At 41.7% G+C, this 27,430-nt stretch overlaps 1 protein-coding gene across 1 annotated transcript in view; it reads right to left on the reverse strand.

Moving 5' to 3' along the window:
* LOC308319250 (thrombospondin type-1 domain-containing protein 7A-like) overlaps positions 1-27,430 on the reverse strand; it is a 128,855-nt gene that overhangs the window by 32,201 nt on the left and 69,224 nt on the right. The window contains exons 6-15 of the mRNA XM_080769223.1: positions 22,282-22,437; positions 21,917-22,120; positions 19,302-19,496; positions 16,145-16,301; positions 15,713-15,823; positions 9,351-9,466; positions 7,883-8,018; positions 7,210-7,313; positions 4,006-4,200; positions 3,331-3,597 (exon numbers count right to left, since the gene is read on the reverse strand). Coding sequence (XP_080625349.1) covers positions 3,331-3,597; positions 4,006-4,200; positions 7,210-7,313; positions 7,883-8,018; positions 9,351-9,466; positions 15,713-15,823; positions 16,145-16,301; positions 19,302-19,496; positions 21,917-22,120; positions 22,282-22,437 — 1,641 coding nt within the window. The remainder of the gene's footprint in view (positions 1-3,330; positions 3,598-4,005; positions 4,201-7,209; positions 7,314-7,882; positions 8,019-9,350; positions 9,467-15,712; positions 15,824-16,144; positions 16,302-19,301; positions 19,497-21,916; positions 22,121-22,281; positions 22,438-27,430) is intronic.

Consider the following 27,430-nt stretch of genomic DNA (forward strand, 5'->3'; position numbering starts at 1 on the left):
AACTGTCGCGTTGTGAGTTGTAGATCAGCTATACAGTATAAGACCTCTGGGGGACCCCATAGTCAATGAAGTATAAAGGGTTAATGCAAGGAAATAGTTTGTAAACTGTGCTCTGCTTTATCACTACTGAATAAATACTTCCCTGGCTGAGACATTGGAGGTCCTCACAGGATTCATTTGACAGGTGGTACAAAAGACTGGGACTACTGTAGGTCACCTGTACAAACCAAGATAAGGAGACTTGCAATAGGGAAGCCTTTCTTTGGCTTACTTTTAACTGGTTCTCTCCAGACAGGCAGTATGAAAGTTTGAGATATTTTTTTATTCATGAAAAAAGGAGAAGTAAACAAAAATACCCAAACAGATGACAGGGGGGTAAGTAGATAAATAAAGTAGATAAAAGCAGCTAGTCTTGCGTAGCCAGATGATGCCTTTCAGTATGTCTGGTGAGATCTAAACTCAATGTCGTTGCTAATAATGGGTGTAAACAGTTCAGAGTTTTAGAAAATAACTGTTGCATAACCAAGCAAAGAGAGACAGTGATATGAATTGTTTTCAAGGAGGAGGCGTATATAGGTTTGTAACTGGCCATTCACGCCACGGTTCTAGCAATTGAATTTAGATGTCCCCAGACATCTCTGCCAGGTAGGCAGAGATCTATAGCCTTTAGCTGACAACTAAAAGGTGTCAGAACCTCTTTCAGAGTGAAAGAACATCTTGTGTTCACTACTCAAGTTGACAACCGCAAGGATTCACTACTTTTGCACCCTGCTGGTTAGCTTGACTCGATAAGACTTCAATTGTGTGAAGGTCGCATCTAAAGCGCCTAATAGGCACTTTGCATGCAACCTTCACACACAACGATCCTCTGATATGCAATAACAGTCCTTGTAGATATAAACAGGCAATGGCATTGGCTTCTTGCCTTCTTTTAACTGTATAGGCTCACTGTGGTTCACTGTTCCTTAACCACATGGGCCCCAATTCTGGGTCTGTCATAATGGGCAAACCAAGTTTTAGAAGCCTGGAGGACAACGGTCAACCAAGTATATGGGTCAACATGGACCACCACATCCCTTCACTTGACTGCTGCTATCAACTTCACAGGTCTTCACCATAATATTTGCCTTAAAGCTATAGCCATCAAGCGGGTCCCCTGCTGTGACCTCATTCTCTCCCCCACCGCCCACATAATATTTCCATCCAATGACATCAAATCTTAGTAAAGGCCAAGCATTAAGGCATTATGTGTCACTACTACTCATACATGAAAGCAACTTCACAACCACAACATACAGGACCAGAAAAGCTAAGGGTCCATATACACATTTTTGCCAATAAAACTAGATCCCTTTTCCAAAACTATTTTTGATTGGTCATGGAAGCTCCATGATCAATATTTGCCAACCACAAAATATAGCTTTTTTTTGTGTGTATAAATGAGTATCTGACTGGAACATTTCTAATGTTCTTTTGGCAAACTAAGTACCACAGATGTCCTATTAGTCAAATAAATGTGTTATTTGTTAAAATGCTCCCTCAACTTGAGTAGACAGGCAACCATCTGTCATTTGCAGCTACTTAAAAAAAGCATTCATACATACAATCACACAAGTCAGCGATACCACATATTTGTCTGTCAATATGAAAATGTGAATATATCAATATGAATACGATGATTAAAATCCCCATTTTCCATTGATGTCTTTGCCTGACAGAGGCACAGTTGTCTCATAGCCAATGTGACACACGGTGACCCCGGGGTATCAAGACAGCGGCGGAGTGGATGAGAGGACCGTGTCTTCTTTACTATCAAGAGCAACCCTCATGATGACTAATGAGATGGACAGATATGTACATGCAAGACAAATTACATTGGAATGGGGATGACCTGGCATCCATACTGAGGGAACGTTTTCAAATTAAATCGCTTCACCTAGAATAGATAATCTACAAGCTCACAACGCATCACATTGCGAATGGGTTGTGTGAGCGATGCTAGGGTTTATGTGATTAAGGATAAATATATGAAACCATTAAAGAAGTCTAACTTTTCACTGCATGTAGTGGAATGTACTTAAAAAAGTACCAGGACATTGTTATACTCAAGTAAAGTAAGTACTTGAGTAAATAGTTGATATTGGTGATCAGAAATTTTCTTTTAAAAGTTGGAAGTTTCAAGGAAGTAGTTGAATAAAACATTATTAAATTATTAAAGAATGTTATTTATCCTAATTTTAAAGTATAGTACATTATTTTTGGGCTTTGGTATCTATAGAATAATGCATGCACATAAATATGCACACAATCACGCACAGGTGCACGTACATACACACACATGACATCCTGAGGGAGTGCTCCTGTCACTCCCACACTGAGATTAACTGACACATAGCTGAATCTGTGAGTCACACGAGGAGACTAACCGCACGTTTTTATATGCATAACACTGATGTATTCATTTTCCCCATCTCCCTCTGCATTCTACTTTCACAGCAATTTCAAAGTGCCTTTCTGAGCCCAGATTCTTTGCTTGAAGTGTTTTAGAGGATCTCAGATCAGACCTTACAATAAGAAGACATGTCACATGATTATGACGGGAGAAGCGGAAAAGTGCATCCTTACGTAAAATGTGGTGCTCAAAACTAGTAGCCACCATTATGAGAGTGGGTTAAAAAGTATACAAGCTGGGGGCGCCTGCTGGCCTAGCGGTCCAGGTGCATGCCACATATAGGCTCTGGCCCCGTTCATGATGACCTTTGCTGCATGTCTCTCCCCTTCTCTCTGTCCCACTTTCCTGTCTATCTTCCCTTGATACTATCAATAAAGGCAGTAAAGCTAGTAGAAAAGTATACAAGCGAAAAATCCTCCAGACGGAATTTTACAGCATAACCGTTCTTTCTCGCACCTGCAGAATGCCAAAGTACTGCTAAAAGTACTGCTATAGAGGCTCTCTGAGGTAAAGCCAAGAAAAACAACCTCCTGTTTTTCACAGACTCATGCAGTCTGGTTTCACTCTGTGCTTTGGTGAGGATTAGTGTGAGATTGGAGGGCGTCATTAGGAGTCAAAGGTCAATCTAAACAGAGCAAGGCGAGATGAGATTAAGATCTCTGCTCTGAGCAACAGGCTATGGGAGATGAAAGTGACACTTGCTCGAAGTTGCCCAATTTATACTCTTGTCGTACGACCGTGTCACGTGTGGCGAATAGCAGATCCACAAGTAGATTGTAGAGCTGCTATTTGTGTTGAGCAACACCACCGTACGTACGTACAGTATATTCACACACACACACACACACACACACACACACACACACAGAGGAGCCTACCGTGACTGTTGCAGCGTAGGGTCTCCACCAGCCTGTTGTCCTGATCATAACACACCATGGCCTGGTAGCGGTATCCCTGGCCACACTCCTTGCCCTCTCCTTGGGCCTTCATCCCCAGCGCAGCCTCCACCCTCCCAGCCTCAGGCAGGATGCAGTCGGACCAGTTCCCCACAGGCTGAGCGTTGTATTTGTCACAGGGACAGTACTGGGTCTCGCTCAGAGGGTACATCTGGGTGTTCTTGCACTTGTCCTTCTTCTTGCTCCTCCCTGCAGGAGTAAAAAGAGAGAGGGGTGGAGACTGATTTACACACCTGATCGCACGACTGAGGTACACTTTTCAATGTGCTTTTTTCCCTACGTATATACACAGCTTTTCGTCACGTCTCACATTTGCCATTGACAATGAGAGGAGAATTTACATGCCTGAAATATGACGTGAATTTGATGCAACACAAACATTAAATGCCATTGACAATGAAAGGAAAATTTACATCATATGTAGACGAGCAAATCGGCTAACCAATCACATAAATTCAGGTGAAAAGATGAGGTTTTTTTAAACATTGTATGGTTACAAGATAATAACACACTGTAAGTTGACAAATTAATATTAATATATTATATTCATTTTTGATTGGATGATGGACGACAACAAGAGCGCGTGCATGTCCTCACCTATCAGTGCCCTCTTCCTGGTGCGGACCCCAACACAGTCGGCCGTACAGGAGGAAAACTTGGACCAGTTGGTGAGCTGGCAGTCATCCTGGCAGGGGAGCTGGCAGCGCTGAGTGATGGGTGGCATAGCCTTGGCAAATTTCAGACATTCTCTGATGTCTGCCTGAGTCCCGTCCAGCTGGCGACAGGACACCGCTGGTGGAACGGAACACAGAGGTGGAAGGTTTCATTATGATTTGTTTGAGACCACTGTGTCATCTGCTGCCGACATTGATGGATAACATAGTGTATGCCCTTTTATTGATGGTGGAAAAAGTACTCCGTTTTTTTTTTTTTTTTTACCTAAGCAAAAGTAGCAATACCACAATGTAGAAATACTCTGTTACGAGCAAAAGTCCTGCATTGAAAATGTGATGTGTGTTGTGTGCTTGTAGATCAGCTATTTTAGAATTCGAAATTCGAAATCTACAAAGTAACTTGTAAGTGGAGTAAAAATAAAAATCACACCCGGGTGAAGTGAGGGGCACTCTAATCATCAAACATCATCAGGAATCATCTCTGGCCAATCAGAATGCCTGTCGCCTCAAATTTCAAATCATATTTGGCAGACATTTGACCTAATTTCTCCTTTCATTGTCGATGGAAAATATGAGACGTGTGGGGACAAGTCGGGGACAAGATGACGTAAATCTTCCCTTCATTGTCAATGGCAATTAATGTTTGTGTTGTGGACATTTTGTGGGGGAAAAAAAGGTCAAAAAACTATAATTGTCTCTCAGATGTAGTGGAGTAGACACATCAAATATTGAGAAATGGACATAATCAAATGTAATACTCAAGTACTGAATACAGTACTTGAGTAAATGTAGGCCTACTTTCCAACACAGTTTAGTGTTGTAAATAGATACTTTGGGCCAAAATGCTTTACCTTCCATACATTTGAGTGTATTCACACAAAATAATTTATAATTATCTTCATGGAAGTGTAACATGGTATGATAAATCTGTGTAATATTAAGTAGACCTTTACAACAAATAGACCAGTTTGTAATTATGTCACAGGAGCTGCAACGTGCCAAATTACAACTGTGAACTCAATTGTTTTGACATTTGCCAGCCACTTTAAATAGCAATACATCATCATATGCATTGTGCAGGTCAATAAAAAGGTATTACTTGTGTCGTAGAGCAATATGTCATTTTCTTGTAAGGCAGCCAAGAGTGTAGGTCCATACAGAAATCAATCTCTACAAATTTTGGTTTTCTTTTGTTAAAGCTCTCCTGAGTGCTACTGGATAATACGGTCTGCTGGTGTGTATATGACCAGCATATGTTTGGCAATGTTTTTATTATGTACTGTGTATGTACATACTGTACACGTACACAATATGATTGTATACGTACAGTATGTACATGCAGGGCCCAGGGATCATCAATATGTCCGTACACGGACATAATTGTCCGTGGCAAAAAACTGGTCTTTGTCCGTGGCAACTGATATATTTTGTTTTACATATTAAAGTCGGCACGTTTTCAGGGGTGTACAAATCCTCTTGTGTACAAATACATTTGTACACTCTCAGAGTTAGAGACCACCTTGAAGGAACACTGAAGGTCCACGTGACCACTGAGGGCTATATGTAGCTCTTTATGTGTTTCTGCTCATATTATTGTCAGCTCATTAGTATGTCTGAGGCAAAAATAGAATTTTGACAGAAATGCCCTGCAGGGCCAGATAAATGCTTTTTGGCGCCCGGAGCTACGGCCAGGTTTGGTTCCCCTCCCCTAGTTTCATAACAAATCATTTACATTACATACATCAATATACAAGTTCAAATTATAACAACACAATAAAATAGTAATAAAACACAATAGCATCAGAGAGGCAGCAATGATAATCTATTGATTCTGTCATTCAGAAGCTAGCTTGCTAGCTTTTTAAAGTCCACAGAGAGTAACTTCTACATCATCATCATTATGTCAGACCGCTGAAGCCTCATTATGCGCCGACATGTTTCGTGTGCCGTCCTCCGACTCCTCCCTCACGCAGTGGAGTGTGAGTGTCAGGATGATGTCAGTTGTGATAATGCATGCAGCTTTAGCTGCAGACACATGAGCAGACCAGCTGGTGACAGTCTTGAGTGTCAGGTACCGAGGCATGAGTGTGTGCATGTGTGTGTGTGTGTGTGTGTGTGTGTGTGTGTGTGTGTGTGTGTGCGTGCGCGCGCATGTGATCGTGACACAAGTGTGTCTGTGACGTGTATAAGTGTAGTTGCATGCATTTTCATGTGCAAACCGTGTTTTTTAACTGACACTCGCTTGGTGGTCAGAGATTCTGTAGTATTCCCCCTCGGGAATACTCTGTCCTATAACAGTGATCCATACTCCATAAGAAAGAAGACAATGTGTTTCACTTTATCTGAGTCTACAATTAAAATGACCTCTAAGCCTGAGAATTGTCAGAGTGTGAAAACAGGAACATACTGTAAGTCTGTTTGTTTTTTTCAAACATTTTAATTTCATGGACCCCCAGCATTTAGTATGCATTAGGCCACAAACCCCCGTAACTTTGAGTGCACACAAATGGAAAAAATATATCTTATGTTCAAATTTCAAATGAAAAATGTAGCTTTAGGGGTGGTGCTAGAAGAAAGGCCATATGGTAATCCAGCTAGCCGTGTTTGAGTGGACAGATGGACTGAACAACAGTGCCATCTTTAGAGCCACATCAGTGGAACTAATATCTGTCCATTAATTCAGTGTCAAAGAACAAAATGGAAATATAGCTGCTATTAATGGTCTTTTCTGTACGAGCTGGAACATTAAGCAGGAATTTAATTGTTTTAAAACAGCCTCTCGTGATATATGGTACAGTATGTTAATCCTACACACTCAAACTGTACAATGAGTGTCAAGAGACACATTACTAGTTGCATTTCACGCACAAACTCACCAATGTTTTGAAACATTCTCACCTCACTCTATTAAAGAGTGTCATTTTTCCTCTCAAGTAGTTTGATGCATGCACTAACTAGGGAAATTGGCCTATTCTCTAAAACCCTGCAACTTCCATCTGTTTAGGGCTGTTTAGGGTGTATGGCTCCTAAAGCACCGTAATGAATAACAATGGCCCGGTTTCTCAAAGGACACTTCAATATCACTTAGCACGATGCAGAGAAGGAATTTGGGAAAAGGCGGAAAAACCTCTTGATTGAAGTCCTGATCCACAGGTCTCCTGAGCTCCGGGACGATCCTGCCTGACAAACCAGGGAACCAGTTGGCACTTTCTCCATTTGTGGGTCTTCCACCTGGAATAAATGAGGACATTACAGTCACACCATGCTAGCATACCATGCTGTTTGACTGCGCCTAATGAATGAGTTGCAGTCAAGGTAGAATTAACAAGCCACACTGTCTCCTTACATTGCATCAGCCTTTCTGTTGTTCCTGAACCCTGCAGTATGATGGGCCGGGCCTGCATACAGTACTGTTCTATCATACACTGTAAGTTGTCACTTAGGTTAGGGTTATCTTTGTATACTCATCCCATGACAGGAAATAATATTAAGTATTTCTTCTGAACATGTTTCTGACTGAAAGCCTTTCTCATCTTCATTATTTATAATAGTATTCTGATGAAAGACAAAATGCTACAGCTTATGAACACAATCGGTTTATTGTTGCAACAAAGGGGAACTAAACTCCAATTGCCTCTCAAAATAAGGCACACACACACACACACACACACACACACACACACACACACACACACACACACACACACACACACACACAGAGAGAATATATACTGTATACTTTAATACTTTTGAAAAGAAAGAAAGAAAAAGTTGCAAGGTGTCATCTTTCAGCTTTCTACCTGAAACCTGGGCAGACTTTGGCTGGCTCACAGTCTTTCTCCTCCTCCAGCATGTCAGGACAGTCCTGGCCTCCGTTTGAGGGCAGCTGGATGACGAGACGGTTTCTTGCCTGCTTTTGCTTCACAATGTTACCAGCTGCATTGACACAGGTTACCACTTTATTACAATCCATTGAATTACAATCACTGTGGTCTGTGGGAAACTGATGAGACACTTTAACCACATAAACCAAAAGCTTCCCTATTCTCTGCATGTCATAATAGGCAAACTGTATATAGGCAGACATTCTATGAAAATAGCCGATCTGCAAGCTTTTCAGCAAAGAGATTCATCATAGAGGGGGGAAAGGAGAGAGCCAAGTAAATACCGCTGGGGGAACGTGGTCAATGAAGTATATAGGGTTTAAGTGGTTAAAAGTGATGACTGAAGCTCTTCTGCTAATTCTCATCTCAGTCTCCATCAGTCTCTGAAAACACTATGGCCACATGCATATACTGTAATCATGTGAGGGCTGGGCTAATCAAGCTTTGGACTGATTACAGGGGTTATGCAACAGGGAAGAACTACAGTATAAATTTAATGTAGCAATACTCTGGTTTGCTCAGATTAAGTTCATGGTATATCATCGTTAACACAAATGTTAATTAATTAATCAATCTCTGTAATGTGGTGTCTGCTTCAAAGTGAGTGCATGGGCACAAGGTTAAGGAGATCCAACACTGTAATTGTAATTACTTACAATAATTAATTGTAATGGAAAGCACAACCATCATGTGTGAGAAAACGACACATATTTATATGATGCAGTGTCAAATATGAATGTGATGCCACCATTTTGGCCCATCCCATATGGGATTATATGACACATTATCAAAATATTAACTATTTCACACCATAAATCAATTTCGTGTATTCACCAGTGTTTGCCGTCTGACAAAGGTGGCCTCATCCAAAGGCTGCATGTAACAAAAATACAATCCATCCCTGACAGTCATATACGTGTAGGTTCAGGTTGTAGCCAAAAGGAAGTCGCTATACCGAGCACACTAAAAGTCACCCAAAAGGTTGTCCCTACATGGCAATCTGTCAAATTAATGACCTGTAACGAGATGTGAACTGAGGAATACGAGCATACTGGAGACATTAGAGGGTTGTTAACATGGCTGCCACAGCACAGTAGCTTCCACCTCAGTCTTATATCCAAGAGAGAGTTCATTTCCACTTGCTTTTTCCAACAGTCTAATATTTCACTGGGGCACAGTCCCAGCAGCCTCTGTGTGAAGTAATTGATTTATGAAATGCCCGTGATTGGATAAGCACCTCCTTTTGTAATGCAAATTTCCGGCTTTAGCTTTTTCGCATTGGTTTTTTTCGTTTCCCTCATAGGGCTTCGATAACAGCAGCTCGTACTTTACATTACATTATTCATTCCATATCACTGCACTGGTGAGATGCATTGCATCATACCTGCATCGCATGAGATAGTGCAGGGTGTCCAATCGCTGAATGGGGTCACAATGCAGTCCTTCTTACAGGGCATTCGACAGGGTCTCACTGTCCCTGGACGAGGACCATCTGGGCACCTAGACACACCACACACACACACACACACACACACACACACACACACACACACACACTGAGTGCTGGAAACTTTGTCAGATAGGCCTACACAAAACAGAGGCAGAGGTATCTCAAATGAGTCATCCTATAGGACAAAAGCCAGAACTCTGCTGATTCACAGTGATAGATTCTTGGGTATAAGGAATTTGTTATTTTTTTATAACACAGTACTAATTGTGACATAAAACGAATCGAGGCACGGGGGGCTGGCGTAGCTGTCTGGGCACCTAGGCTGGTAATCCAGCCTCTTTGCTGCGTGTCACCCCCCATCTCTCTCCCAACGTCAAACTACTGTAAATCAATTAATAAAAGACATAACCCCCAACCCGAAGGCCCTGTGTAACACCTGGCTAATTTATAGTTCATCGTACAGCCATGTTCCGTGCCGAATATAACTGATCTACGAATTGCGGTGTTGTGAAAATGTCATTCGGTTATTTTCGGCATGGGACAAGATGTCATGAAACTAACTGGGAAACAAACATAGTATCAGCACCATGGCTGGTCTGTGCCACTGGGTTGGCCATACTGGGCTATATGAGAAGAACTGGTCATAAGTCATTAAAGACACTCATTCCTCTGCAGTGAGGAATCTGAAATACAGGATGTTCCTCAAGGGTAAAACACCGCAGAGCGGCACACAGGCCTTTGTTTTAACTGGGTTCGGCTGCGTCTGGGTGATAATCTTTTTGATGGCTCTGGATATAGAAGGTCATACAGAGGTTTCTCTTGAACAAGGCTTGCGGTTAATCTTCACTCAAATAAGTACCTCGGGTCCCCTGTTAATACCTCGCCAATGGATAAAAGATAAATGGGACAACCCACTGAAATGCGTCTTGTTATCTGATCCCTGGAACACCATTGTAGCTCGCTCCCAGGCCCCTAAAGTAACATTGCAGCTCAGTTTCCTCATCCTGTGGTTGACACAAAGATGATCTGGGTCAGGTTTAATGTTGGGGGGATGAATGAGGGGGTGGGGTGGGGGTGGGGGGGGGGCTGCATTCGTTAGCACGTCGTCGTCTGGTGCTTGAGTGGTAACGGAGCCTTACAGGCAAAATGTAATAATGTAACAACGAAACAAGGAGAGATTTCTTTTTTAATACCAATTGACAAGAGCTAAATCCCTCCACAGCAGAACAAATCCTCTGGAGTGTTAATGCATGGGAATGAATGGTACCGTATACCCAAGCAGAACAACTGCAGGAGATGCAGTATTGGAACATGCAGATAAACGACATAATAATGGGTCAGGAACTATGCCAATAGACAAGCCTGCTAAAAGAACTGAACAAAATATTAGACAGAAACACCTGCAATTCAGTGCAAGACTTCACGTACAGGTCTTTAGAAGTTATTCTAATAAAATTGTAATTCTCACCCATGTCAAGTTTAAATGTCTTTTAGCTTTCACTTTTTTATCCATTGTTTTCTCACTGTAACTATATTACTTCACTGCAGTGTTTTATCAATGTGCAAATTAATAAACAAACATATTGAGTTGCTTCCAGGCAGTGTCATCATCACATAATGATTTTTAAATGCCATGATTTGCAACGAGGCAAGGGGATACACAGCACATTACCGGGAGTTTGTCCCATAGCACACCATTAAGATGTGCAGCCAGCCTAATGCTCATGTTGTACTTATTATTATCACGTTGAGTAATCTGTTCAATGAGAGGCTGTTGTTGAGCAGATGGTTCAGCAGATGAACAGAGCCGTCAACAATTGTAGAAGAGCACTGATGTCCCTCAATTAAAAAGAATCCAAAAAAGAACACAATGTGTGGTGGGGAAAGATACAGTAATGAATTTAAAGGTAGGGTAAGTGATTTTCTTTGGTTAAAATAAGTGTTAAAAAGCTTTATATTGTGATAGTGTTTGTTCAGTAACCATTTCACAAAATATGTTTTGTTTTAACCAAAAAATATCACTTACCCTGCCTTTAATTAAAGTTAGTGACAACGTTGAATCTACTGCATCATTAAAGTGTGGTGGTTCTTCTCAGGCTTTGCAGTGGTTTCTATTCTATCTATCTATCACTGTCCGCCATACAACGCACTCATTTGAATACATGGAATACATGGAATATCATTCCGTACACAGCAAAAATCATCAGCGTTAATATAAATAGACCTCCTATATTCTCAGGCGTTTAGCTTGAGGGTGGTATACTGGTGGCCTCGGAAACCCAGACCTTTTATTAGTATTCTGGTGGTCTTGGTGTTTACCTACCCATTGCACGCCACTAGCTCCTGCTCCAATCCAATTCAGAACACTAGTGATGACCTATAACTGACCAAGGGCATGGCACCCCCCTATCTGCAGGATACAATCCAGCAGTACACCCCTTGCCTACATACAGTACTGCCACAATCAGTAAACAGTGCACAGGAAGTCTGTGCACCCATCCCTATGACAGCCTGGCCAATGCTCCAAGCAACCTTGACACTTCTACCTCCTGCCCCCCAGACCATGGAATGACCTTTGCCCTCAGTCAGGACTGCAGACTCAAAACTCAAGTTTTCACACTTTAAATCATCCCATAGCACTACGTGTTGCCTATTTACATACAGTAGATGCCAGTCATGTTATCCAGATGTATGTTGTCTACTAGTTGATTATTTTGATGCCTAAAGTAATACCACTTTAGTCAGTTACACTGCTGACACTTGCTGTCAAACTTCCGAATCCATCAATTACACGGCAGGCGGAGACAGCAAGAGAGTATGTTACTGCCCTCAAACTAGAGTCCACAGATTCACATTCATAACCCATGAGTCCTCCGTCTACTAGCCAATGGCGAGCAGCATCACTTTGCATCATTTAATTACATCTTACTGTATATGTGATATACAGTACAAACACACAATTCACACCGCAGATTGTCAAAATCAATAAGGCAGCCTGCTGTTTCCTCTCACAGCACATCTCAATAGGATGATAGCAGCCCAGGCCTGAGGCACTGACACACTTTGTAGTGACTGTTTTTCTTTACTGGTCTTTGACAGCCAGTATTTGTGAGTACTCTACTATAGTGTATGTGTGTACATGCACGTTTGTGTGTGTGCGCGTGCATGCCTGTGTGCACTTGTGTGTGACTGTGAACCCCACATGGTGCAGGTTCACGGCCTCAGGGGATGTGGGGAAGATAGCTCAGATCTCTCTATGAAAGAGACGGGGCACATCTGCATTTTCTTCCAGGGTCTCCCAGGTGCACTGATCAAGCCCACCTGCTATTCAGATCCAGACAAAGAGGGTAGAGTTGGATAGTGTGAGCATCTCTGCTACAGTATTTAGTGTGTAATCCAGGGGGATAAGTGTCTTGCTCAGGGGGCGAATCAGCATAAAGTGCAGTCAATGGCAGTGGTACAGTATGTGAATGAAAGCCTATTGGTATTTTGTATTTCAGGGGAGAGAGAGAACCCATGGCACAATGAGTTGGAATAGGCTTAATACAGTATATTGGGTGTGTTTGCACCTGGTGTATTCAATCACCAATCAAATAGTCTCTAACTCAACTAGAGTTCGGGGCCGATACACATCCCACGCACCTACATTGCACTGCGTATTGTACACGTTTGTCTGCGTCTCTTTTGTGCCTATGGAACGCATATACGGGCGTCATTTGACGCCGCCGTTGCTAGTTGTATGTCGCCCGGGCCTCCCCTCCCATCAAACTGATTGAAGAGCTGGTTCCTGTCATTGGCCTCCTCCCTGGTACCCTCCACACACCTCCCTCGTGCTGTTGTTCTGTAAGCAGCTCTCAAGTTTCTCTCTATAGCTACTGTATTTCTGGCCCTTGCAATGGAAATAAAGTCCCACCTCTTTCTCCATTCCCTTCATCCTGTCCCTTGACCTGTGCAGGCTATAGTCTTCCTCATAAGGAGGGCAACAATGTCCTGGTTCCTCCAAGGTTTATTATGCACACGTGCCTGATGTAGTCTGTGATAGGCTGTACACTACATCTGTAGTCTCATGTTGCCATATAATCAGAGATCTCTGTCTGTACTGACACGCATTTAAATTTAACATAGTTTCTCAAACAGGGTGGAAAGATGTACCTAAAGGACCACCTTCATATTGGGCTGGTGACAGCATCGTTTTCCAAATCTTTGCACCTTCAACACACTCATATGACATACAGCAGCACATCGGTTGCCTTCCCTTATTCGCACGTACAGCACTATGGTGTGATCTGATATTGAGCTAACACCATACTAATAATGTCTGTGATTGGTTCTGTGAGAAGCGTTTCTAACTGTAAGCCTGGTTTATGAGCTCAATTCATAGTCACCAAATAAACACAGACAGATCTGTGTGGGCATGATACAGATGACCCAAAGAGGCCTCTGTGCAGACATGAGACATCCACCTATGGTCCATACCTGTCCATGAGAAATGCCATCTACTAAATGTGTTTTGAATGCTATTGACTACACTAGCAATGGTTCTTAAATATTTTCATTTCAAGGACCCCCAAATTGATGTTTTTTGAAAAATATCACACCTGTGTGATCTGAGTGGTGCAACTCCCCCCCCCCCCCCCTCCCCTCTCCTCTCTCTCTCTCTCTCTCTCTCTCTCTCTCTCTCATTAGCAGGCAACAGTGCAGCACTGTCTCTCTCTCTCTCTGTTTCTGGCACAACAGCACCGCTACTGGTACTCATAGTCATACTGGTGCTCATTAACGTCACATAGGTAGGGGAACCAACACATAGGTGAACACGGACATTGCTGTTCCTTGGAGTGGTTGCACCACTCAAAAATACAAGGCTTGAAGTGTTTAAACTGTTACTCATTGGCTGGAACCATCTGGAATCTCTTCAAGGACCCCTGCGGATCCCCGGACCACACTAAGAACCACTGTGTACTATGAAAAGCAAAAGTCCTATAGTCTCTCCATCTGTGTACTATACCCCCAGTTTTAAGCATTAAATAAGCACTTTTAGAAATGGTTCAATGATGTCTGGTGAAGAGCCAAACAGAACCTGGCAGTATGTTTAATACTAGCCTATATAGTTCACAAATCAGTAAATCTTTTATGAAGGAGAAATACAGCATGGATGTTAAGCCTTCAATATATTCCATGCTTCAAGGCACACAACAGTTTTGTTGGATTCAAGCATTTAACCATTGTCACATGCGGGTTACAATGTATGAACTACATACATATTACTAGTATATTTATTACCTGAAATACTAATTACAATGTACCGTATTATCTTCCTCAAGACGTTTTACATACAGTATAAAGCAGAACAGAACTGAGTCAAAAAATAAACGTACAGATACATTTCAGGGGTGCAGTAGACTAGAGTATACCAGGTGGTCTTCATCGCTAACCACAAACATCCATGTGAATTAATTCCCTTAAAAGTATCAAACCCATCTAAATTAGGCCACTGCCATTATCATCAATAAGGAATGATGAGGGCCCACAATGACAGGGTTAATTAGTCTGTTGGGGACTGAGTGAGAATTTCTATACCGTACGTACAGTATGGCCGCCTGCAGACGAAAGATAGCAACTGGGAGTTATATAACTTCACATAGAATGTACTCGGCTTACTTACTTTACACAGTCAAATCCTCAGTACGATTTTAACTCTGAGAGTTAACTTCACATAGAGTGCACTCAGCTTACTTTACACAGTCAAATCCTCAGTACAAAATGGTACCAAGCTTTCCTCTTCTCTCTATCTCTCCCTCTCTTACTATAGTTTCTGTCTCAATAGTCACAGTCACTCATTTGTCAGCATGTCAATCTGAGTGTGGATGTTGCCTTAAACACCTTGACGAAGAAGCAACAAAGGAACAGCACTATCAAAGTAAGATAATAATAATAATAATAATAATAGCTCAGCCTCAGATTTATTTTCTAAGTACCCAAAGTCGCTCAAGATCAAACTCTAAAATGTATTTATTCATTTATTCAATCATTATTTGTTTATTTTACCACACAAACTTTCTTTCTTATCATCATCTTGTTTGTTCACTGACACCTTTATACTGTACAGCCAACAATACACTAAACATGTTTCATGCATGCAGACAGATTGCTACTGCACACTGGAAAGACTGATTCACACTGCGTCACAAATAGCTGCACCAGGTCATGTCATGATTTGCTATTTCTTTCACGGGACGGCATCGCACAACAGAGCATTAGGCATAACATGCAGGCAGTACTAAAGGACAATGTCTTACTTCTTGGGTGGCACTTGTCCCACGTTGATCCGGACACAAATCACCTTACGGGTCTGCATGCCCATGTTGGAACAAGGAGCCTGGCCATCCATGCCGTCCCCAGGAGTAGGGCTGTTATGATGGGGACATTTTAATTGCTATTAACAATTAAATATTAAATAATTGCTATTAACAATTTAATTAAGGGTTTGGCGTTGAACATCATAACATAATATGTTATGCTTGGCTTATAGACTGTAAGCACAAATTGCACAGGACAGATATGTAAACTGAAGACTGACAATGATCAGTACCAATACTCAATAAATAATGTACTATGGTCAAAACGTTTACATCTACAATGAGTGAAAAATAGTGGTAATGTTGAAAACTTTTCAACATGGAAACGATTATGACAATCATGCAAAAATATCTCAAATGTAACAGGCTTACCCAGCAGGGACGTTCACGGTGCTGTTAAGAGCTACGGCTGTGGGGTCTTCGGTGCAGGGACCCCAGGGCCCTGTCTGCCAGTGGTACACCGTGCAGGCATGTTCATTACAGTTACGCACCTCCTGAAGAGCACTGCTGTTAGGACATGTGCCACCACCTGGGAACACAGTAGATACATTGACATGGAATGTGTATGTATGTGTAAATGCATGCACATACTATGGTGACATATCGCTGCTGTTGGGCAGAAAACATGTACGTATGTCCAAATCAGTTTATTTTCAGTAAATGGGGAAAGAGTCTAAGAACCTGTGTTCCAATGTAGTTATTTAGTGACAAGCTCTTGTTTAACCCATTCTGACCTGAGATCAGATTCATACGAGGTTTCCACTGGACACACACTGGTCTGATTAACCCATTCTGACCTGAGATCAGATTCTAAAAATGTCAGTCGTTCTTCGATTCTTCAAAAATAGCAGACCTACAAGCTCGTAGCGCGCCACTCGGTGGCGCGCTATGAGCTTGTAGGTCTGCTATTTTTCAATAGCTAAAGCATAACATGATGCTAACACCAAAATGGGTGCCCGGTCAGAATGGGTTAAACTGGACTGGTTTAGCAACTCTGATGCCCAGTGCTGGACTGGGTCAAAAATTGTCCCTGACATTTGGCCCACCACAACCCGCACGCAGATAGCAGATACTCCACCACTCAGTCGAGGCACACACAAACAAACAAGCCCTAACACTTTTACTGAAAAACATGCCTCCATGGCATGTTCTGATAATTACCTTAACGATCGGTAAAAAGAGGGGTGGGGGTCACATTCATTGGTCATATGCCCGGTGTGTCAAGTGGCCAGTCAACATTACACAACATTACACATTACAGCACGATGTGAGGTTGTAGATCGGCTAATTTGTTACTGTACTTTAGTGGGACACATGTGACGAAGTATAGGGCATTCATACAAAGTTAAAATATTTAGATACAAGTTTCTGCACGGCAGCAATGATATATAGAGATAATAATATAGATATATACAGTAGATGGATCTGTCTAGGGTACACTGTACATAAACTATAATGTATGTAATATACACACACTATCTACAGTACCTATCTATTTTGTATTACCGAAATACTGAAGGACCAACTACCCAAAACGTCCGGTAGTTGGGTGAGGGTGTTCATTTTTTGAGGGTCTGTGTATTTTGTTCCATCAACAGTGAGAATCTTGTCGAACATAAGGTAAACTTTACTGATCCCCGCAGGGAACTGTGACAGATGGAGAACAAAGAAGCCTTTAAAACTGAGATGCTGTCAATTTGCAACAGTGTGTGGTGCTGTGAGGAGCTGAACAGCTTGACGTTCACGTTGAGTTTCAAAGGCTTCCTCTCACTCCATGTCACAGGTCTTTCTGCAACTCTCTCTGCTTCCCTTGCCCTCAAACCCTCTTTCTCTCCGCTCATTTCTGCACTGTGATGGCAGTCATTCAGTATGAGCTAGAGCCCTCTCTGCATTTAATTCCATGTAATTGCCCACCGATACTGTGTACCGTCTTGTACAGTGATGGAGAGAGACAATGTGGGACGGTGATTTTCTCCACATGCGCAATTCCTCAAGTTGAGTGAAAGCCAGCTCAGTAATGAGCAGCGGCACTCATACAGTTGGGTCAGAGAAGAGTGCAAACTCAGACAAATCTCACCCTGATGGCAAATGAGCATGACTTCCATTTTTAGCTGACAAACAATATGGCGGCTCGAGCTCCACTGTTGGCATGATAAGGCTCCACCATTGAGCTGGGGTTGCTACTACTAGTACATTCACTGACCCAGAAACAAGCGATGTGTTGGGCAGCAGGAAAACATTTAGAGGTAGTACCGAACATACAATAAGGATCCGTGAAAAGGTCTGCTGTAATGTGACCACCAGCAGGTGATACAAACAAATGCCCGGTGGTCACATTAAAATTTAAAGCACCAAAACGCTTCTTAATTACACTTATTCATGTTTGCACAACAATACATTTTGGCTTGCAAATCCAACATCAATAATGTCTTGGATGATCTCAGAGCTTGAATTATGTCATTCAGGGCCCCGATGGCTTCGCAGTTTGCACCAGATGGTAGGCTGCATTTAAATTCTCAGAAAATGGTGATCACTAGGGAGGAATGTATTCCTCGACATTCAAAATACCTTCTCATGTTTATGCCGCAATGTGTTTGCACTGGTTAAAGTTGTTTTCTTTTCATCCCACTTTGTCTCGTAACCAATACAATGATAGCATTGAAGCAGACTAAGAGTACAACTATTAACTATGTTTAAAATGGCAACCACAATACTACTATCATAATATAAACTAGTTATCTAGTTTGTGATTTCACATTACATTTACCAAAAAGTTCTGGAAACTTTGGCACTCTGGAAAGACCTTTGAAAAACATGGATATTGGATATGTTAATGTTATGGCTTCAAGATACATGAAAATGCATAATCACAGAGAACGATCACTACCTAGTTGTTCAATATTTTTCACATGGTCTATAAGACTGATGCTGACTAATACTTGGTTGAATTTGTTCTGATCCAATTAAAATTTACCCTATGGCTGTTATGATAATGCTCTGTTTTTAACACAACTCAACAGATAAGCAATTAATTTTACTTTTTCTATACCGTATGTAGACGTATTGCTAGAGGCTAAACACAGCTACAAGCTACGACTAATCACAAACATTACCCTCCATCACTGTGATCCATGCCACTACCATCGCAGTTACTATGAGGAATCCAAATGCATCCAGATAAGACAGAAGAAAATGTTTCGCAATGCGACACAAAGACAGACGGACAAAAACAGACATACAGAGAAAGGGCAGTCATATTATGCAGACAAAAGGATCTTTGAGGCAGATAAGAGATGAGTGTCAGGCTGAGAAGGCCGACGTATACATACAGACAAATAATCACTGGGCCAGATAAGCAGAATGTTTCAGATAAGCAAAGGCACACATGCAGACAAGTGTGAAATCCAAACAGTCGATGAGTGACAGCAGAGGACGCCCGAAAGGCCATGACTACGCTGATACCGATGCCTAATTTACATCTATTTCCCTGTGCAATGGCACCAAAGTCAGTTCGCCTGTGGGCACCCACCTTCCCCAGCATTGTAGGCCAGAATGGAACGAGTCCTCATCTGCTTTCCCTCAATGGTCTTGCTGGAGCACGTTTGCGAGCATGTAGACCAGGGGGTCCAGTCACTCAGGACACAGTACCGAGAGCAGGGCACCTCACAGGGTACAGGCTCTGGAGTTGGGCTGGAAGCACACAGGCCTCTCTCCACCATCTCTCCTGGTACAGTAGAAACAAAGAATGATGCAATCAAAGTTGTTTGGTTATGTACTGTACGGTAACTACTGTACCTATGCCATTTTTATTACAGGTACAGCTAGCATGTAAATAATGGAGACTATTGTAGAATAGACCATTTTTCATTTAGGCTTTTAACAGATGCTCTTACTTCACTTATTTAGGCTAGTGTAAGCATATTAATTCCTTATTAAAATACTTGAATATTTCACATTATGAATTTATGCTCACTTACTTCCTGCCTGGACTACATATTGTCTCAGTAAGACAGCCCTCCCCCTATCTACAAGGAGGAGCAGTGCACCAAAGCATTATGGGTATTGTAGTCCAGGAAGGAAGTGAGCCCAGTGTTGATGACATCAGAGACACTGGGCTTACTGCTAAAATCTAAAATATCTAAAACCACATACACACATAAAGTCTCCCAGGAAAGTGTTCCAAACGTCATTAACATATATTTTTTGGCAAAAAGGGTGAAGTGTCCCTTTGACTCAATACACAATCTCAATCAGCCATGTACATGGAAAGAAATAATTCACATGGATTCCTGGATTCCTATATTTGACACTTTAGGCCATTTATTATTCATGAACTCCCAGCGTCGCCCTTAAGTGGAATATATTAACCCATATATATATCCTCCATCTTTGCTCTTAACTGCTTTGCATTCTGTGATGAAACAAACAAGACATTTTTCTCTAAGCACTCCATATGCATCGAGGAAATTCTTTCGAAGGTTGAGGTCAGAATTTCAAACAGGAGAGAATCACTTCAAAACTTCAATGGACTTGACTTTGCATTAAGCTGTCAATTTGACAAATATGTAGTAAACCAATCATGACTTAACTTGTGCCGTCACGGAAATACGAAGTGACAAGGAAAACCGCTGGCTCTCAGACTGTTAATGTTAAATGAAAAATGTGAATGAACAGAACACCCACTACTGTATGCAGGGGAAAATCCTTCATGTTTCTCCATGAGTACAAAAAGGAAGCAGCTCCCAATCTAACTGTGCAGCATGAGGAATATCAATAACCAGGTTCAATGACATTTGTATCGACCTCCATCTGCTGCACGGAGACCATCTGTGTGGCCTTTTATTTTTATTTTTTTCATGATACTCGAAGGAAATATATGGCTGACACCAGGATGAAAAACTCTCTGGAGCAAAATGTAGAGTGAAGACTCAAGCAAAACAAATCAATTTTCATCAGACAAGGGATTCAAGGTGGAGGGAAGAGAGATCAATCAACCAAAGTGAAGGTAGGAGGAATGGAGTGTCAGCGCAGAGTTTCGGTTAGAACGGCAGTACAGCGGATGATTCCACTCAACCAACATCAGTGAATGTCAGCCGCTGATATGTCAACCGTCTGATCTGTAGTCTAGTCATGTTTAGCACTCTATTTGGAGCTGTATGAGAAATTTTGCAGTATTGGATGAAATAGTGAAGACTTATTAAGTGCAATTGGAGCTGAGTTAGAGTCCCACTGCAACAGCATGTTCCATTTTATTTTCTGTAACGCTGACCAAATTGCATGCAATATACAACATGCTAGATGGGAAAGGGACTGCGTGGGGAAAACAAATCAATGAAGTACTACAGGTATACGTAGCTTATTTTGTCCGTAGCCTGCAGGCTATTAAAAAAAATCCAAGGTGCATCTGAGAGTATCTCTGCAGTCTCCAAAGATTTACAGCAATAAAAGTAGCAGTAAAAGTCAGGGGCATGGGAGACTAAGACCCAGGGCCACAAAAAATGGATTTGATTAAGTGTGAGTAAGACTTAATTGTGCATGCAAAGAAGAGGAGTGGAACAAGAGGAGAACAGAGTAAGAGACAGAGTAAGAGTGTGAGAGTAATATGTGGCAATGCCGAATTAAACAAGCATGAAAGCAGGGGTAAAAAGTCTAGGGGAGGGATAAAGAGGGGACGTGAGTGGGAGTGACTGTGGGGAACACCTTACAAAGTTGATAAATGGCTCATGTTGGCTAAGCGGACCCCCTTGAAAACGAGATGGTTCATCTCAAGGGATTGTTCCTAATAAAGAATTTCAGACACACACACAGTATCCAGAGTTACCTGGGTGCCCTTGGACAATATGCAATGTTCAACACAAATAGTGAAGACCTGCACTTCATCATCAGTAATGGAATTGTGGGTCAACAGCGGAATTCATTCAGGAGAGGAACATGCAATGGACTCTTTTATCAATTTAGTATGATGAGTACACTTGAATGTCATGCTTACTTCTGAAATTGACAAACCTAGAGCACCAGCACAGTAGTTAAGAATATTAACTTGAACACTGGGCTTTCCACAGTCCAGAAATCCAAACAGCAGCTAATATTATTTCCATAAAAACAAAAAACAATACAATTCTGCCATGGTGCCTTCCATCTCACCGTTGCTGTTGACACACTGGACCTCTGGCATCTGTGTCCCAAGGCCACAAGACTTCCCGTCATCAGGGAGACACTGACCCAGACTGACCAATCGCCAGTAATAACAACTGGGGTCATCACACGGGACTGCCTCCACCAGGTGGGGACAGTTTCCTGGCCCTCCTGTTGGCTTGTTGGTGACCTGCCTTCTCCGCAGTCTGAAGCCTGGGGCACAGAGGAACATTTTGTGAGTTTGAACCGTAGACCGTAAAAAAGTATGGATGGATATAGTGACCATGATATAACCTATTCGATTGTGCCTTCAAGTAGAGCATTTTGACAATTGCCCTCTTGGAGTAAGCAATTACTACACCTTAGTACAGTACCTTTCTTCCCAGCTTGGTCATCGCAGTTTTCAAAAGTGCATGGTCCCCAGGCCCCCCATGGGGACACCTCGCACTCAGTGGGACAGGGGATATGGCACAACTGGGACCTGTTGGGGATGAGGCCTTCACACAGCTTGTTTTCCACTGGACGGGAAGCTGGTGGGGAAAAGTGAACGCAGAGTACACTTACAAAACAGACAAACTGTTGGTTTCCATAGTGTTTCCCTTTTCCAAGATGTCTCTCTTTGATCCTAATACGCCTTTCATTTGAGAAATGTTTACAATGAAATGGAAACATTATTAATAGTATTATTTAAATTCTTACAGGCCCTTATTCCAAGCATAAGGTCCCAAAAGAGAGACTATGCAAACACAAAATTGTTGCCTGTGAAGTGCTGCCATGTCTTTCTCCAACCTTTCTTTGTTTTGTTCATCACCCTCCCTTGTTAGCATGTCTCAATGATAAATTAGTAATGATTATCCAATGCATCATCCCACTATCACATACAACAGTGCATAACGGACTCTCCACAGAGTCATAACTAAGAATTCATGGATGCTACAGCAAAGGTGTGAGAAACCGATGACAATATCTTAGACTTCGCTCATGCATATTCCATGAGGTGTAATTTTGTACAAAGTTTACCACACTGCCACAGTTTTGGATTTAGAAAGGGTTATCTGTGATTCCTGTGGTACAGTTACAGTACATGCTTCTATACGTTCCCACAAGGAGACAAACAAGGTGAGATGCAATCTTTGATTAACTGAAGACAACGGTGTTCTAGATGTTAAAATACACATTGATTAATGAAGTCGATAAAAAGAGTCTCCAAAAGTAAGTGTCTGTGTGCAAATGTATGCACACATGTATGGCTGCATCTGCACTTGGGTCGGCAGTGGTTTCGAACAACAATGTCACATCAAAGCTGTCAACTTATCTCCCTGCACCTTATTTTCTGGTTGGGGCTGCACCAGCTAACTGACACTAAGCCTCACACATACTTTATGAAACGCACAAATGCACAGCAGGATTTCGTCCATCATTTTAATTATAGGCAAAAAATAAATGATATATAATATATATATATATATATATATATATATATATCCCCATAGTGATTATCTTTTAAGAGTATGTGGCATGTTTTATAATAGTGTGTATATCTCATTTTGGGAAAGAAACACACACAAACCTCATACACAGAAACTGAAACATCAGTGTGGGTATGATCCAATGATTGCATCAGCTATGGCAAGATATTCACAATTCCACATAAATTACACTCCCTGTCCCTGAGGAAATGTCCCCATATAGATCGAGATTCCTGATTCCTGACACAGCTCTCATCCTAATCTACTGTACCTATCATCAAGTCTTGAGTGGTCAGAGCTCCACCAACGCCTGTTCAGTTGGTTAAGTTCCTTTTCAATTTGACCCTTTTGAGGCGTTATTAAAAGATGGATAAGTTCCATCCGCTACCTATTCATCCACCTGCACTGCAGTTCAGTAGTTTTCATTCACAATAATCCTAAGAGTGATATCTAAAAAATAAAATTGTGGAAAAAGTTTGCCTACTATAAAATACAAGCACGGTTATAGATGGAATCCCCTGCACTTGGAAATAGTTGGCTAATGACTTTCAACAAACACTTTGAATGGATATACTGTAGGGGCATTTTAAATTATGCCCTTTACAGTAATATGGTTCACCCATGATACCTTTCTTCCTCTACTTATTATTTATACCCTCCCTACATGATGTCCAAGAGCTTACAGTCTCCCTCCTGAATTATTATTCAGAAGAACTGAATCATATTTCTAGTAGTGTAGACTGTAGAGCAAGAAGGCGAGAACAGCTTTTGAAATGTAAAATGGCTAATTCTTCTTAAAGTACATTTTATGTAACACAAACCGGGTCTGATGATGAGCCTGTAGTAATCCACATCCTGTCAAAAGGGTTTGTTGGGGTGGGAGCACCTAGTGCCTGTTCAGTACACTGTACAATGAAAAATGTGTGGAAGTGTCGTGACTCGTAGGTGGATCCGACTATACTGTAAATAGTTGACACTCACGAGTTGTCATTGATGCTGTCACTGTTGTACTGTATGCCCATATATTCAGTGAAACTGTGTATTGAATTCCTGTTGATGGCCTACTTTATGTAAACTACATTCTGAATAGACAACCCCCCCCCCCACCCCTTTTTCCCCTCACTGTATATGTTTTTCCCCCCTTTATGATGAATTCCTGTTCTGTTCTTCAACTATATAGAAGTGTCTATTTGTACGTCTCTAAATGTTTTGATGAATTGAACATGGTGGACCCTCTTGTAAACAAGTGTAATGCTTAATTGGGTCGTCCACTCACAGTTAACAGTCTTTGTATTGAGTTTGTGCTTGAAATGTACTGTAATTCTGCAAACTGTTAATACATATTTCAATCAATAAAAATATAAATCACACACGTGTGAACTGAGTGGTGCAATTCCCCCCCCCCCCCCTCTCTCTCTCTCTCTCATTACACAGCACTACCCCTCCCTCTGTTTCTGCCGCCCCCTACTGGTATAAATCAGTAACATACTCAGGCTCATGTGCACAGGTACACACACAGGTAGGTACATGGACATTGCTGATTGTAGGAGTGGTTGCACCACTCAAAAAACAGTATGCATAAGACAAAATGAATTGCTGTCAAATCAGGTTCGTTATGTTAAGCTCAATATTTATAAGATTATAATATTTTACTGTCTGTGTGATGACTGAGCTGAGCTGAGCTTACAATATGATTAAATCTTAAACTCATAGTAAGCTCAGTGGTGCAAACTACGGTCTCTTTAAATTATTGACTATAAAAGAACACCACAGAGGCATACTGAGGGCGGCTGTGGCTCAGGAGGTAGAGCAGGTCATCCAATGATCCATGGGTCGGCAGTTCGAATCCCGGCTCCTCCTGTCTACATGTCGAAGTGTCCTTGGGCAAGGGCAAGACACTGAACCCCACATTGCTGCCGATGTGCTGGCACTGATTGCGGTGTATGGATGGGTGACTGTAATGCACTATGTAAAGCGACCTTGGATAAAGGCGCTATATAAATGCACCATTTACCATACTTCAAAATCATGTCATTTAATTTCAGTGTACTGAACACTAGACAGTACAAGCCACGGTCAAGGTCTGTTAATCACTTGAACCATTGTGTTCCTATTCTGGACTAGCTCAGTGGCCTTGTGGCTAGAGTGTCCGCCCTGAGACTGGGAGGTCTGGGGTTCAATCTCCGTTCAAGTCAAAGCAAAGACTATAAAAACCTGCCTCCCTGCTTGACACTCAGCGGGTTGGATTGGGGGTTGGATTGGGTCCACCATACTGTACTAGCGTCATAGTATAGCCTGGCATGGCCAGAGTAATATCTCTGCATAGATATTATGCAGAGATAATATCTCTGCAGTGCACCAACCGACTTTTTCCTGTAGCAGATTTGTCTGGTTTCCAGGCTACTAGCATCATGTCCAATTTTACATCAACCTGCCATACGCTATGGAAACAGGAGATAGGCTCCTGACCAATGGGCCTCATGAGTCATGACTTTAGGAACTGTTGGTTCCCAAGACTATTTACTACTAGGCCTCCTTTTTCCTCTACTTCATTCTTCACAAAGTACTGTTATACTGAACTGACAATGGATAAAAAGAAATCCCTTACAAACTGAGGAGTGACGCATCTGACACATGCGTTAAATATTCTTTTTGAGAGGGAACGTTGCCTTTGTCTGCCTGACATTTTCCAGCAGAATATGGAACTTTGTTCTAATATCCCACATTTCTTTTATACAATAGACAGGCAGTCCTCTTGAAACTGTTTGTGCAGATCTGACTTTGTCAAGGTATGCCAGTGTAAATCTACTGCACTGCAGTGGTTGGGAGAACCAAACGAAACCATTTTATGATCGATATGAAATTATTACCTTCACACTATAATTCATTATTTCTACTGAATTCATTATCAGGAGAAAATAGGAGAGGAGAAGAGGGAAGGAGACGCAAGGAGATAAAAGAAAAGCAAAAAATGAAGAGAAAATGGAATATATAAAAGGCAAGAGAACAGAGGGAAGGGACGACATACAGTAGGGCTCCATTTTCGTCCGAGCATTCTAAATACACTATTTGGGGATTTAGCAGTGGGGAAGGGGTGTTCCCCCACTAAAGTTGGTATTTTGGTTACCTGTCTAAATCCCTAAAACACCTCCATTACCCGTTACATTATGCATAGGTGTGGTTTGGGCGTTACAATAATTAAACCAATCACCGTGCCACATGCTATTGCCTTTAGATCACTTATCCGTTGCCCGTTATGCCCAGTGCTATATTGCTTCATAGCCTTAGTCTATAGCCCATGGAAAGGTGATGTGTTGCTGCCTTGAAGTCTTACTTGTGCTGCACCCAATAGGGCCCCATTTTTGTCAGTGCTAAACCTCTTATCCCTAAACTTCTTTGTCTTTTTTACTATTTTGAAAAACATCGATCTACATCAACACATTGTGAGCTTGTAGATCGGCTATTTGAACTATTCAAAAAAGTTTTTCAAAATAGTCAAAAAGGCAAAGAAGTTTAGGGATAAGGGTTTAGGGATAAGGGTTTAGCACTGGCGAAAATAGGACCCAAAGCGTCAAGCAAGAGCATACATGACTTAGTAAGACTTACTAGTAACACTTAATAATGATACTAAAGTCTTACTAATAAAACGGTAGACTTACTAATAAGTAGGTCGGGTGGTTTATTGGTATCGGCCAAGATCAAGGGTATCTATTCCCTTTTCATTGTGCAACAACCCTGGGACATGGATTGCAACACCTACAATCAGCTCTCAGTACTTACTGCATGCACAACTTGATACTCATACTTATTCTACTCATACAGTATATTCCTCTAACCCAGAAGCTTATAGTCCAAAAGCAAGTGCTCGAACAACTGAGCTACCCGGAGATCACACATTAGATATATCAGACCATCATGTTGTATGAACAGTGAACAAGGAAAGACTGCTTGCATTTATTCAAACAAATGGAACAAACTTCAGGACTGCTTCGATTGGTCTCACTCCCCATAGAAACATGCTTCTTGACACATTACATTGTGACTGCACCCGTTT

This window comes from Protomyctophum bolini, assembly GCF_963924005.1.
Source record: "Protomyctophum bolini genome assembly, chromosome: 7".
Taxonomy (NCBI): Eukaryota; Metazoa; Chordata; class Actinopteri; order Myctophiformes; family Myctophidae; genus Protomyctophum; species Protomyctophum bolini.